Consider the following 14,853-nt stretch of genomic DNA (forward strand, 5'->3'; position numbering starts at 1 on the left):
CCTGACGTGGGGCCCAATCCCACAACCCTGGGATCACCATCTGAACTGAAATCAAAAGTTTCAACTGAATTTCAACTGATTGAGCCACCCAGGTGCCCCTGACAGGAATTTTCTTATATCAAATTCTATATTACTGTTGACTTCTAGAGGAAAAGAGGTCAGTGTTCTAAGGTAGTGGCTTGCTTTCTTTCTTCCTTTCTTTGTTCTTCTTTTCTTTCTTTTCTTTTTTCTTTTCTTTTTTTTTCCTTTCCTTTCCTTTCCTTTCCTTTCCTTTCCTTTCCTTTCCTTTCCTTTCCTTTCCTTTCCTTCCCTTTCCTTTCCTTTCCTTTCCTTTCCTTTCCTTTCCTTTTCTTTCCTTCATTTCTTTCTTTCAAGTTACTGTTTTTTATTATTTTTTTACTTTTGAAATTAAAAAAAAATTCCAGTTAGTTAATAAGGAAGTCGCTTTCTAACAGTTTTCTGAGAAACTGTTTCTCATACTTTGTCCAGATTTCTGCCTTTTGAGGGGTGCAGGGACAGCATTAGAGGTTTTGGAACACAAGGTCTGAAAGTGTTCATGGCAACAATTGGCAGGAGCTGAATAGGGGCTGCAGACTTTAGATAGGCGTGTCTTTTCTGGTTTGCCACGGTTCTCACCCCAATCTGATACTGGGGTTCCATTTGCCTTTGCAACCCTTGCTTTCCCAGAACCCTGAGAGTTCTCCTAGGAATTGAAAGACCACAGCGCCCTCTAGTGCTGGCTGTGTAGCTACCAGGTCTGTGAAAAAGCTGTGTCAGGAATTCAGTCCTAAATTTCGGAATGACTCAGTAAAGTAAATCTTCAAAAAGACAGAGTCTTAGAATTGGAGTTTTACCTCAGGGTTTTCTTTTATATACCGATTCGAGGAGGTATATAACCTAACCCTAGATGATTTATATAATCGGTTCTTGAGCTCACGCTGTGTTCTCACTGCCAGTCCAAATGTTGCAATAAATGGGGTTCCCTGCCACCATCAGGCATGCGTGGAATTTACAACCCCGATATGTCTTCTCCCTCCCTCCCTCCTTGGGGGAGAACTCTGGAAACAACTCTGGTAATCCTGTAGTTCAAGTTAAATATGAAAAGAAGTTCTAATTTTTTTTTTTTTTTTAAGGAGAAATAGGTTCCATGGTTTCATTTGGTCTCTCAGATTTAAAAGCTTTATTTTAGAGTAAAGCGAGTGGAGTGGCAAGAAGAAACCTTAGGCTACATTGGGATTCCCATATATGTCATCAGCCTGCCCTTGCTCTCCCACAGTGGGACGCTGGCTTCAGTGGAGGGTTTCCATCAGCCCAGTCTCTGTCTCCACCAGCAAGGAGGGACTAACCAGGAAAATGGATTTTGCTGTAGAGCAGTAAGCACCAAGTAGTAATTTCTTCCTGTACTCCCCTCCCCCCTCAACTCCCCCGCCTTTCCCTCTTTGCTTGAAGGTAGAAAACCAGATTATGCAAACCCTGCGGAGGCTAATATTGAAGAATCTGAACCAACTCTCCTGATAAAGCCAGAAGATACTGTCTTAAAAGAACCAGGGAGCTCAGAAAAGACTCTCCGGACACTTCTGAGGCCAAGTGATAAAGTTTCTAATCACTATAAGACAACTTCTTCTGAGATCAATGCGGTTGTAGGAGCTGTTCCTTCTCTTTGTGAGTATGTCACGTTATTTGCTGAGTTCTAAAAGGATCAGCAAACATAGAAGTGTTCTTTGTCCTTGTATTATCCCCAGTCTCTTATCTTCATTAGGCTGTTTCTCAAAGCCTAGGACCTTTCATTCAGTTCTGTATTTGAAGCAACCAGGGGGGTCTCAGTAAATGTAGGGAGAACTGAACTATTGTTAATGATGACCCAAGTAATATGATTCTCTCAACACTAATGAAATTGATCTGTGATGAGCAGAATATTGAATATTACGCAGACTTCACCAACTGTTAGGAGACTTATAAACCATGTGATTCTTAGCTACAAACAGATTTGCCTTCAAATATTTGAAGAGCTGTCACAAAACTCTTCTCTGTATCTTCATTCTCCTTCTGCTAGTTTGCTAGGGCTGCCATAACAAGTACTGCAAACTGGATGGCTCAAACAACAGATATTTATCATCTTATGGTTTTGGAGGCTGAAAGTCTGAGGCCAGGGTATTGATGGGAGTTGGTTCCTTCCAGAGCTGTGAGGGACAATCTGTTCCAGGCTCCTCTCCTAGATTTTGACAATTTTTGGTGTTCCTTGGCTTCTGCTGTATCACCCTGATACCTGCCTTCACCCTCACATGGTGTTCTCCCGTGTGAGATGCCCCCTTTTGTAAGGACCCCATTCACATTGGATGCGTGGCCTACTCTACTCCAGTATGACCTCATCTTAATTAATCACAAATACAATGACTATTTTTTTAATGATTTATTTATTTTCTTTTTTTTAATGTTTATTTTTGAGAGAGAGAGAGAAAGACAGAGCATGAGCAGGGGAGGGGCAGAGAGAGAGAGGGAGACAGAATCGGAAACAGGCTCCAGGCTCCAAGCAGTCAGCATAGAGCATGATGTGGGGCTCAAACCCACAAACCGTGAGATCATGACCTGAGCTGAAGTTGGATGCTTAACCAACTGAGCCACCCAGGCACCCCGCAATTACTCTGTTTTTAAATAAGGTCACATTCTGAGGTACTGGTGGTCAGGATTTTAACATATAAATCTGGGGAGAATATAGTTCAACTCATAACACCTCATTATCTTAATATTGAGCATGATGATTCTTGGCTAGTTAGAAAGATTATTTTATGTTGGTCAAGATCACTTCCTGAGACTAAGGACATGACTAAGGATTTGCATGTTTTTCTTAACTGGATTTTTTAGATATGCCATATATTCTGGTGTAATGAGCTTCTATCCCATTAGAATAGTACTGTCCAATAAAAATATAATTGGAGTTATATGTATTTAAAAAATTTTAGTAGTGGGGCGCCTGGGTGGCGCAGTCGGTTAAGCCTCCGACTTCAGCCAGGTCACGATCTCGCGGTCCGTGAGTTCGAGCCCCGCATCAGGCTCTGGGTTGATGGCTCAGAGGCTGGAGCCTGTTTCCGATTCTGTGTCTCCCTCTCTCTCTGCCCCTCCCCCATTCATGCTCTGTCTCTCTCTGTCCCAAAAATAAATAAACGTTGGAAAAAAAAAGAAAAAAAAATTTTAGTAGCCACATTAAGAAAAAGAAACAGGGAGGGGCGCCTGGGTAGCTCAGTCATTGAGTATACAACTTTGGCTCAGGTCATGATCACAGTTTGTGAGTTTAAGCCCCATGTTGGGCTCACTGCTCTCAGTGCAGAGCCCGCTTTGGATCCTCTGTCCTCTCTCTCTCTGCCCCTTCCTGCTTGCACTCTCTCTCTCTCTCTCACAAAAAAAAAGAAGGAAAAAGAAACAGGTGAAATCAATTTTAATAGTATATACACTTTATATATAATACATAGATCTTCCAAATACCTTTTCAACAAGTAATCAATACAATATGATTAAATATTTCACTTTTTTGGGAGTACTAAATCTTTGAAATTCAGTGTGTATTTTACCCTTACATCACATCTCAACTTGGGCTAGCCCATTTCTTTTTCTTTTTTTCTTTTTTTTTAAATATTTCTTCTTTATTTTTTGAGAGAGAGTGAGTGCATGCATGCAAGCAAGGCAGGGCCAGAGGGAGAGGTAGGGAGAGAATCTCAAGCTTGCAGAGTACAATGCAGGGCCCAATCTCATAATGTGAAATCATGACGCAAGCCGAAATCAAGAGTCAGATGCTTAACGGACTGAACCACCGAGGCACCCCCGACTAGCCCCATTTCAAGTGTGTACTCAATAGTGACAGGTGACTGGTAGCTACTGTATTGTATAGCTCAGTTGTAGAATGTCTGTTTTCCTCTCTCATTGATTTCCTCTAGGTTATCCCATCTATGGTGTTCCAACCATTCGGTCTGATATCCCTGCCCCCCGAATTCGTCGCATCAGTGATAGAACTAATTATGGTGAAGAGGGCAATGCCTATTCATTACTACACCCTACCATCTTTGGCCAGAAAGGAGTGTTTGAAAGAGACTTCTTCAAGACAAGATCTAAAAAAGAGGTAGAGTGTATTATTTCAAAAGAGTTGAAAGACATGTCAACTTTGCGTAAACACACAAAGATGAAAATGCTTATTTATCAACAACTATTTAATTTTTGACTTTTAAAAAGTTGAGCTTTTATGTTACAAAAGTCATCAGGATCCCAAAATAGAGGATTCTTAAGGATACTATTTAGTTTGGTTGTGACATTTTGGTACAATTCTTGGAGCAGAGTTTCCTCTGTGATAGGAAACATTACTCTCATATGATACATCCACTAGGATCTATGTATAAAAAGAAATGTTTTCCTACGGAACTCAATCAAAAGGGATCACTCCTTTCCTTGTGTAAGTATCTCATGGTTATATCTCCAACACCAAAGAGTAGGCATGAGAAGGGCCACTCTGCCACCCTCCTTATATACTGCTATCTGATTTAAAATATTCCATCCTGTTGCCACGTCCTTTGTCAGCCCATGTATCTTGTTTCTGTTTTGTTTGTTAGAAAACATGGTCCTCATATTCCAGGTGATTTTCTTCCTAGGTGGGTTAGAAAACAGGAGTGACCAGCTACATCAGAATAGCCACTAGGGTTCTTAGGGCCAAGGATTAATAGCAATGCATGGTCAGCCTGCTTGATCTGCACTCATGGAAGGCAGCGTGTAATCTAGGACACAACTGCTGCTTCAGAACTCTCATATCCAGAGCTAGGAATGATATGAGGAGACATGTAGACATATGATGCTTTCTGAGACTTCAGATGAAGAGTTGATTACTTGAAAATTTACTAATTCCTACCTTAATTATAACAGATTCATTCTAACAATTCATCCCCACTGAGGTAGGGGACAGAGGAAGGGAGGAGAGGCCTTTTGCCTGGCCTTTGGGACCACCCCAGGGGATCAGAGAAGGGACACCCCAGACTGTGTTTTCACATCCCTTAATTACTCTAACGGCCATATGAAATAGAAGTTCAGGGTTGCCAAAAGAAACAAAAATCTCCTGCTTGTTGCATGTTGCCTAAAATTCTTTTAACTAGGAAGTCATCCTTTGTCTCACACATCTGGAAAAGAAAAGAACCCAGATGAGTGGTTGGAGTGAGAATGGACGGGTTTCTGGAAAGATCAGCTAATCTGTGTATTACAATGGAATGGGGACCTAAGGGAGGGATGCCTCCTGAGGAGGGGGAAAGGAAGTGGAGGAGGAGGCCACTTCAGGAGTTGACTCTGTGGGGACACTCCTTACCTGTCACTGTGGGTGGGGCAGCAGGAAAACGCTGTTCTGCACAGGGCCACTGAGGTGTTTTGCTGTACAACTGCAGCTTCTGCAGCTCTTCTGAATTTCAAGTGTAGTTGATCATACGGTTAATTTCCCAGGAGGGCACATCATTTCTCCAGGATCTTTAAATTGTTAAGATTCCGCTTAATAGATGTATTCTGCAACTCTTCTATTTCTTTGGCTTTCCTATTCACTGTCTAACCTTTCTTTCTATTTCCCTCTGCTTTTTTTTTTTCTGTGTGCTTCATAATAAATGTTTTTCCTCCTTTAAATTTAATTTTTTTTTCAAATCTTTTATTTCCTCTACTCACTCTAACATTTCTTTCTACTTCTATGTCTTATCTTTCCTTCCTTATGTTTTCCCTTAATAATTATCATTGCAGAGAGGTTGCTAACCAAAGTTTGCTGGCTTTCAGTATGTTCAGATTTTAGTTTGCTCAGTTGTTCATGCATGCTTTATCTCTCTGGCATTTGCACATTCACAACTGTAAAGTTTATATCGGGCCAGTTAGGGACATTTTATAAATGATCCTATTTTAGAGAAGGGAATTTTCAAGGGGTTTACCTGACATACACAAGATCCTAGTGACAAGAAGTGAGTGAGATGGAACTTAAATCCAATGTGTCTTCTCTAACTTTTTATTCTTTCTGCTTGAATTTGGCTGCTACCTTAAAAAAAATTTTTTTTAATGTTTATTTCTGAGAGAGAGAGAGACAGAGTGCGAGCAGGGGAGGGGCACAGAGAGAGGGAGACACAGAGTCCGAAGCAGGCTCCAGGCTCTGAGCTGTCAGCACAGAGCCCGACATGGGGCTTGAACCCACGAACTGTGAGATCATGACCTGAGCCAAAGACGCTTAACCGACTGAGCCACTCAGGCACCAACTACCTTTTAAAATAACCAGAAACACTTAAATAGTTGAAAGTAATTTTATATATGGGTTAGTATAGGTGAATACCCTCTTAATTGCATTAATGCTTATTTATTTATTTTGAGAGAGAGAGTTAGAGTGTGAGTGGGGGAGGGGCAGAGAGAGAGGGAGAGAGAATCTCAGTCTGTCAGCGCAGAGCCCAACATGGCTCATTAAGATCTCACTAACCATGAGATCATGACCTAAGCTGAAATCAAGAGTCAGATACTTAACTGATTGAGCCACCCAGGCACTCTAAAAATATTAAAGATATTAAAATACAAATTTAAAAACATAGATCTCAGTCTGACTTTCAATTTTTCCCCTAGATTGCAGAGATATTATGTAACATTGGTGTCAGGCTTTCTGATGAAGAATTTGAAAATGTATGGAATCTTGCATCAAAAAAACATCACAGAGGAGAAGTTTCTGTAGAGACCATCAGAAATGTTCTGGATGAGCTACAACATGCAGACCGGATCAAGTGTAAAACAACCATGTGATATTTTTGGAGTTCATTCATTTAAAAAAAGAAATGTTAAATCTGTGTTCATTAAAATGTTGAGTCCATTCTGGTTTTAGATATGTTAGATGTCAGTAGTCACTGAAGTAGGACTCATATGCCTATGTGTATTGCTAATAAATTTGATTTGGGATTTTAAGATTTATTGTATTGTTTTCTGTAAAACACCAAACAACTTGATGAGCACTTAGAGTTAATCTTTCATCTCACCAAAGGCTTAGTTCAGAATGATGTAGATGTTTGTAATGAAAGCATTGTAGACAGATGCTTAAGAAGTCTATGCATTTTAGTTGGTTGAATGAAATTCAAAGTCTAGTTTGTGATACTAGGTTGACAAAATTTTGCCTTCAATCTTTTGTTATTTTTCTCTTGAGGTGTCACTATGACAGAATGTAAGCTTAGCAAGCTTTCAATCTGTGTTAGCATCTGAGGAAAACAAACACAAGGAGCAGAATTTAGAGAAGAAAAGCTGGGGTTCCGACAATGACACGATAGCCATTAAAACTAATGGCTATTAGTTTTAATGGCTATTTAATATTCCTATGGCTATTTTAATGGCTATTTAATATTCCTATGGCCATTTATAGCAGCATTATCCACACTAGCCAAATTATGGAAAGAGCCCAAGTGTCTATCAACTGATGAATGGGTAAGGAAGATGTGGTGTTTACACACACACACATACACATACCCCCCCCACTAGAATATTACTCAGCCATGAAAAAGAATGAATTCTTGCCATTTGCACTGATGTGGATGGAACTAGAGTATGTTATGCTACATGAAATAGGTCAGTCAGAGAAAGACATATCAAATGATTTCACTCATATGTGGAATTTAAGAAGCAAAACAAATGAGTGAAGGGGAAAAAAAGAGGCAAACCAAGGAGCAGACTCTTAACTATAGAGAACAAACTGATAGTTACCAGAGGAAAGGTGGGTGGAGGGATGGGTTAAATGGGTGATGGGGATTAAGAAGTGCACTTGTGATAAGCACCAGGTATTGTACACCTGAAATCTATGTGCACTGTATGTTAATTAACTGGAATTTAAATAAAAACTTAAAAAAAAGTCTTCCTATGGCCAGAAAAGCATATTGCCCTTAAAGTATGTGAAGAGGACACAGCTGACCCACCATTACTTGCAGCTTTAGAGCACTCTTAGTAGCAAATTGCACACAATCATTTCCTCTCATGCCTTGGCCCGCTGATGCTCTGGCCTGATGAAGCAGGGATGGTGAGAAGGTGTGACCTCAGCATAGTGTGTTCTTCCTGTACATCAAAAGCACCAGTGTGGGTTAAAGCCACCACTGAAGCTTGGTTAGTAATACAACTTGATTAATTGAATTATCAATAAAATGTATTCCGTCAATGTTTTTCTGTGACAGACTTTGAATTTTGTTGTTCATTGTCTATTAATATGAAAAATTACTGTTTAAGATACTGTCGTTACAGTGTAGTCTACCATTACTTATAAAAGAGAGAGAGAGACCTAAAGTTTAAAAAATTGCCCATTCTCTAGAAAATGTAATTTTATAATTCATTTATTATATGGGTAATTTATTTAAAAAATATTTAAGTTTATTTATTTTGAGAGAGAGACAGAGAGACAGAGACAGAGACAGAGAGAGAGAATGCATGAGTGCAGGGGAGGGGCAGAGAGAGAGAGAGGGAGAGAGAGAATCCCAAGCAGTCTCCATGCCACCAGCACTGAGCCTGAGGTGGGACTGGAACCCATGAACCGTGAGATCATGACCTGAGCTGAAATCAAGAGTCAGATATGCAACCAACTGAGCCACCTAGGCGCCCCATAAAGCCACTATTTTCAAGATGAAGGGACATAACTGACTCTCGTAATACATAAAAACAAACACAGGAAGTTAGACGAGCGGCTCGTGGGTGGCTCAGTTGGTTACACATCTATTTCAGCTCAGGTTCAGCCTCGCATTGGACTCTGCACTGACAGTGGAGAGCCTGCTTGGAATTCTGTCTTCCTCTCTCTCTGCCCCTCCCTTGCTCATGTTCTCTCTCTCTCAAAAATAAATAAACTTAAAAAAAAAACCTAAAAAAGTAGATTAATCACTTATAAAACTGTATGGAGGTTAAAGCACAAAAGCAGTAAAATCAATTATACAAAAGTCAAGGGATTCACAAAATAAAAGGTTGCAAAGTATGACATTATGTACATAAAACATGGTTGGTGGGGAGTAAAAACTTAGTGCTTTTAGAATGGGTTCACACCCTTTGTTTGACAATATTGCTATGTGCATAAGATGTTATATATAAGCCTAATGATAACCCCAAATCAAAAATGTATAAAAGTCCTGTCAGTTAAGGGTCTGACTCTTGATTTCGGCTCAGGTCATGATCTTGCAGTCATGAGATCAAGCCCTGCATGGGGCTCTGTGCTGACAGCATGGAGGCTGCTTGGGATTCTTGCTCTGCCCCTCCTCTGTACTCTCTTTCTCTCTCTTTCAAAATAAATAAGCTTTTTTTTTTAAAAAAGGAAAGGAAATAAAAGATATCTAAATTGGTAATGAAAAAGTAAGACTTTCACTAATTACGGTTGACATGATACTAAATATAGAAAACCCTAAAGACTCCACCAAAAAACTATTAGAACTGATAAATCAGTGAAGTCACAGGATATAAAATTAATATACATAAATATGTTGCATTTTTATACACTATTAATGAAGTAGCAGAAGGAGAAATTAAGAAAACAATCCCACTTAAAATTGCACCAAAAATAATAAAGTACCCAGAAATAAACAACCAAGGAGGTGAAAGATCTGTATTTTGAAAACTATATATTGGGGAGCCTGGGTGGCTCAGTCGGTTAAGCGGCCGACTTTGGCTCAGGTCATGATCTCGCGGTCCGTGAGTTCGAGCCCCGCATCGGGCTCTGTGCTGACAGCTCAGAGCCTGGAGCCTGTTTCGGATTCTGTGTCTCCCTCTCTCTGACACTCCCTCGTTCATGCTCTGTCTCTCTCTGTCTCAAAAATAAATAAACATAAAAAAAAATTTATAAAACTATATATTAATGAAAGAAATTGAAGAAATCACAAGTGGAAAGATGCTGTGCTCATGGATTGGAAGAACAAATATTGTTAATATGTCTATACTACCCAAAGCATTAAATATCCACATATTTAATGCAATATCTATTAAAATCCCAACATTTTTCACAGAACTAGAACAAATAATCCTAAAATGCATATGGAACCACAAAAGACCCTGCATCAAAAATAGACACCGTAGATCGATAGAACAGAATAAAGAGTTCAGAAATAAACCCATGCTTTTATGGTCAATTAATCTATGACAAAGGAGGCAAGAATATACAGTGGGAAAAAGACAAATGGTATTGAAAAAACTGGACAACTACATGGAAAAGAGTGAATTTGGACCACTTCCTTATACCATAAACAAAAATAAAATCAAAATGGATTAAGGACCTAAATGTGAGACCTGAAACCACAAAATTCCTAGCAGAAAACATGGGCAGTAATTTCTTTCATATCAGCTATAGATACATTTTTCTAGATATGTCTCCTCTGGCAAGAGAAACAAAAGGAAAATTAAAGTATTGGGATTACACCAAAATAAAAAGCTTTTGCATAGCAAAGGAAACCATCAATAAAACAAAAAGGCAACCTACTGAATGAGAGAAGATATTTGCAAATGATACATCAGATGAGGGGTTAATAACCAAAATATATAAAGATCTTATATAACTTAACACCAAAAAAATATTAATAATAAAAGAAATTTAAAACTACAATAAAAAATAGTCCAATTAAAAATGGGTAGAGGACCCAAATACCCATTTTTCCTAAGAAGATATTAGGATGGCCCTACAGGCACATGAAAAGATGGCCAAAACCACTATCAGGGAAATGCAAATTAAAACCACAGTGAGATATCACTTTGCATATGTGAGAATGGCTAACATAAAAAAAATGCAAAAAAAAAAAAAAAAAAAAAACAAGTGTTGGCAAGGATGTGGAGAAAAAGGAACCTTTGGGTGCACTGTTGGTGGGAATGCAAATTGGTGTAGTCACTCTGGAAAATAGTATAGAGGGTCCTCAAAAATTAAAAATAGGATAACCATATGGTTCAGTAATTCCACTGCTGGATATTTAGCCAAAGAAAATGAAAACACTAATTCAAAAAGATATATGAACCCCTATGTTTATTGCAGCATTATTTAAAACAGCCAAGATACAGAAGCAACCCGTGTCCATCCATAGATGAATGGATAAAGTAGAGGTGGTATGTGGGTATACATACATACCTATGGAATGTTATTCAGCCATGAAAAGAATGAAGTCTTGCCATTTGCAATGACATGGAGGAACCTAGGGGGTGTAATGTTAAGTGAAATAAGCCAATCAGAGAAAGACAAATACCGTATGATTTCACTCATATGTGGAATTTAAGAAACAAAACTAATAAAGAAAGAAAGACAAAAGGACAGACTCTTTGGCAAACCAGGTTGCCAAAGGGGAGGTAGGTGAGGGGACGGGTGAAAAAAAGAGGTTTACATTACACTTATCTTGATGAGCGCTGAGAACTGTAGAGAATTGTTGAGTAGTTGTATTATACCCCTGAAACTAATATACCTCTGTATGTTAATTATAATTGGGGGGTAAAAAAACCAGCCTTTAATATGTGGACTAACCTGCCGTAAGCAGTATGCCATCTCTGACCAAGGTTCAGCAAAAAGCGGACAGCCCAACCGTGAAACCAGCTGCACTGCACCAGGTCAGCTCCTGGAATCAAACAGCTCACGGTGCTTGGGATGCTGTGAGGTGCATGATGCTGGAGATTTTCTTTTCATGCAGATGAACATCTTGTATTTGGCTATATTAAGAAAGAATGAGGAACTGTCATCTCAATCAAGTTTCATGCCTTCAATGATTTCTAATTCATCATTTAGTTTTGTTCCACTCTTTGCTAAAGTGACATCCTTTCCCCCAGATTGTGTTGCATCAGAAAAGTAGTGCTGATTTCTTGATTCCTATTTGTAAGAATTACGGTCCTGGCATGACACGGTCTTCAGGCCCTCACGCTTCACTAAATCTGGCCACATGGTGTCATAAAATGCTCAGCAATTTTAGTTTATCAATCAGACTCTTCTTGAGGAGCAAACTGAGAGCATTTGATATGAATAACAAATCTGGATTCGTGACCTTAGGAAGGACACCGAAACTTACAAAGCTGTGGCTTTCTTATTTACAAAATGGAAATAACATCAGTCCCTTATGAACTTGTAAGGCAGCTTTGATGGCATATGTGAGCACCTAGAACCATTTTAGCTCAATAAATAGGAGTCAAAAGACCTGATTCAGGTCATAGCTCATCTCACCTACTTGTAAGTACTATTTTGTTCTCCATATATTAATATAATTATGTTGACTTCTTCTTCGTTTTGTCCTCATCCCCCTGATTCTTTTTCTTAAGTAAGTGTCCATCGTTGATTTTGGCAGATTCGATAATCCCCACTGACTTACTGCTCTAGGTAATTTAGAATCCACCTGGCATGTCTATCACTATGCTTTGAGCAGAGCTCCTCATTTTATTATTTTTTTAAAAAATGTGTACACAAACAATATACTGGGATTCTTACTGTGATTGCATTGAGTGTAAAGATGAATTGGGGGGAACTGACATTTTTATAAAGTTTTGACTACCAAACAATAAATATGATACATTCATACATTCATTGAACTTTTCTTTATCTCAGTAATTCTTCTCAATTTTCCATGTTGAGATATTGTACATTTTCTGTTAGATTTATTCCTAGGTATTTGGTATCTTGATTTTATAATACATTGTATCCATTTTCATGTTGTTATTCTATTTTTTATTTTTTTAAAGTATTTATTTTTTTAAAGTTCATTTATTTAGAGAGAGAGAGAGAGAGGGAGAAGGGGAGGGGCAGAGAGAGAGAGAGAGAGGGACAGAGGATCTAAAGTGGGCTCCACACTGACAGCAGAGAGCCCCATGTGGGGTTTGAACTCACCAACTACAAGATGATCTGAGTTGAAGTCAGACACTTAACCGACTTACCCAGGCATCAATGTATCAATTTTTTTTTTAAATTTTTTTTTTCAACGTTTATTTATTTTTGGGACAGAGAGAGACAGAGCATAAACGGGGGAGGGGCAGAGAGAGAGGGAGACAAAGAATTGGAAACAGGCTCCAGGCTCTGAGCCATCAGCCCAGAGCCCGACACGGGGCTCGAACTCATGGACCGCGAGATCGTGACCTGGCTGAAGTCGGACGCTTAACCGACTGCGCCACCCGGGCGCCCCTCAATGTATCAATTTTTAAATAGATTTATTGAGATATCATTTACATGCAGTAAGATCCACTGTCACAAACACAACATAGAACTGTTCTATCATGTCACAAAATTCTCTGGTACCCTTTTGCGGTAAACATCTCCTCTTCCACATTCTAGCCCCTCACAACCACTCATTTGTTTCTTTGTCCTGTAGTTTTCACCTTTTTGAAAATGTCATATCAATGGAATCGTGGAATATGTAGCTAGCATTTTGAGAGTAACTTCTTTCACTTAGTAATGATTTTAAGATCCATCTACGTCATTGCATGGGTCAGGAGTTCACTCTTTATTGCTGAGTAATATTCCACTGTACGGATGCACCACAATTTACCTGTTTACCAGTTAGAAATCTGAGTTGTTTCCAGTCTTTACCAATTCTGAATAAAGCTGCTATGAACACTTGTGAATAGGTATTGTGTAAACATAAGTTTTCATCTCTCGGGAAAATAACTATGGGTGAGATTGCTGGGCTATATGGTAAGCATATGCTTAACTGTATAAGAAACTGAAAATCTGTTTTCAAAATGGCTCTATCATTTTGCATTTTCACCGGCAATTTATGAGAGTTCTAGTTCATCCTGGTATTGTGTTTGAAAAAATTATTTTCGTCTAATAGGTCTGAAGTAATAGCACATTGTGGTTTTAATTTACATTTTTGTAGTGACTAATGATGTTGAACATCCTTTATGGGCTCATTGGCCATGCATATATCTTCTCTGGTAAAGTATACATTCTAACATGCTGCCTAGTTTTTTTAAAAGTTTATTTATTTTGAGAGAGGGAGAGAGAGAAAGCATGAGCAGGGTAAGGGTAGACAGAAAGGGAGAGAGAGAGAATCCCAAGCAGGTTCTGGGCTGTCAGCTTGGAGCCTCATGTGGGGCTTGATCTCACGAACCATGAGATCATGACCTGAGCAGAAATCGAGTCAGACGCTTAACCGACTGAGCCATGCATGCACTTCACTGCCTATTTTTTAAAAAGGCTTGTTTTCTTATTATTGAGTTTTGTGAGTTCTTTATGTATTATAGATACAAATCCTTTATCAGATATGTGTTTTGTGGATATTTTATTCTATATTTAGCTTGCCTTTAAAAAATTTTTTTTAAATGTTTTTGAGAGAGAGAGACAGAGTAGGGGAGGGGCAGAGGGGGAGGGAGACACATAATCCAAAGCAGGCTCCAGGCTCTGAGCTGTAAGCACAGAGCCTGACGTGGGGCTTGAACTCACAGACCACAAGATCATGACCTGAGTTGAAGTCGGTTGCTCAATCGACTGAGCCACACAGGTGCCCCGCCTTTTTATTTTCTTAACAGTGTCTTTCAAAGAAATAAGCTTAAAATTTTGGTGAAATAGGATTTATCAATAATATAGCAAAATTGCCAGCCCTCCTGAATTTGGTGATCATAAATTGAAAGTGAGACCAATCACTTGATTTTGTATCTTTTTTGGTTAGTTTCTTCATATGCAACTGCTGCACTTCAGATTTGGAATAAGTGGAGATATGAATTTAGGGGTGGAATTTAACCTGGTGAATAAAATGGTGGGAGGAAGGGACCAAGGAGTTGAGTGTATGCAAGGAGTTGATTCCAGTGATAGAACATAGAAACTAAGATGAGTAAAGAGGAAGTTCAGAAATAAATGATAGTGAAAAATGGCAGGATTAATGGATTGGGCTATCCCAGTCAAAGAATTGTGGGAAAGTT

General features: G+C 39.0%; 1 protein-coding gene and 1 long non-coding RNA gene across 4 annotated transcripts in view; one reads left to right on the forward strand and one right to left on the reverse strand.

Annotated features, from left to right (window-relative positions):
- EFHB (EF-hand domain family member B) overlaps positions 1–6,939 on the forward strand; it is a 50,331-nt gene extending 43,392 nt beyond the window's left edge. For both annotated transcript variants that reach the window (XM_040480092.1, XM_040480091.1), the window contains 3 exons: positions 1,450–1,662; positions 3,930–4,111; positions 6,607–6,939. In XM_040480092.1, coding sequence (XP_040336026.1) covers positions 1,450–1,662; positions 3,930–4,111; positions 6,607–6,780 — 569 coding nt within the window. In that variant the 3' untranslated portion in view covers positions 6,781–6,939. The remainder of the gene's footprint in view (positions 1–1,449; positions 1,663–3,929; positions 4,112–6,606) is intronic.
- Positions 4,125–14,853, reverse strand: part of LOC121033617 (uncharacterized) — a 25,984-nt gene continuing 15,255 nt past the window's right edge. The window contains exons 3-5 of one of the 2 annotated variants that reach the window (XR_005792025.1): positions 11,483–11,664; positions 5,336–5,490; positions 4,125–5,153 (exon numbers count right to left, since the gene is read on the reverse strand). This is a non-coding gene — a long non-coding RNA (uncharacterized LOC121033617). Of the gene's footprint in view, positions 5,491–11,482; positions 11,665–14,853 lie in introns of both variants that reach the window. The other variant, XR_005792024.1, reaches the window with a different exon arrangement.

This window comes from Herpailurus yagouaroundi, unplaced genomic scaffold, assembly GCF_014898765.1.
Source record: "Herpailurus yagouaroundi ecotype Mexico unplaced genomic scaffold, PumYag 159, whole genome shotgun sequence".
Lineage (NCBI taxonomy): Eukaryota > Metazoa > Chordata > Mammalia > Carnivora > Felidae > Herpailurus > Herpailurus yagouaroundi.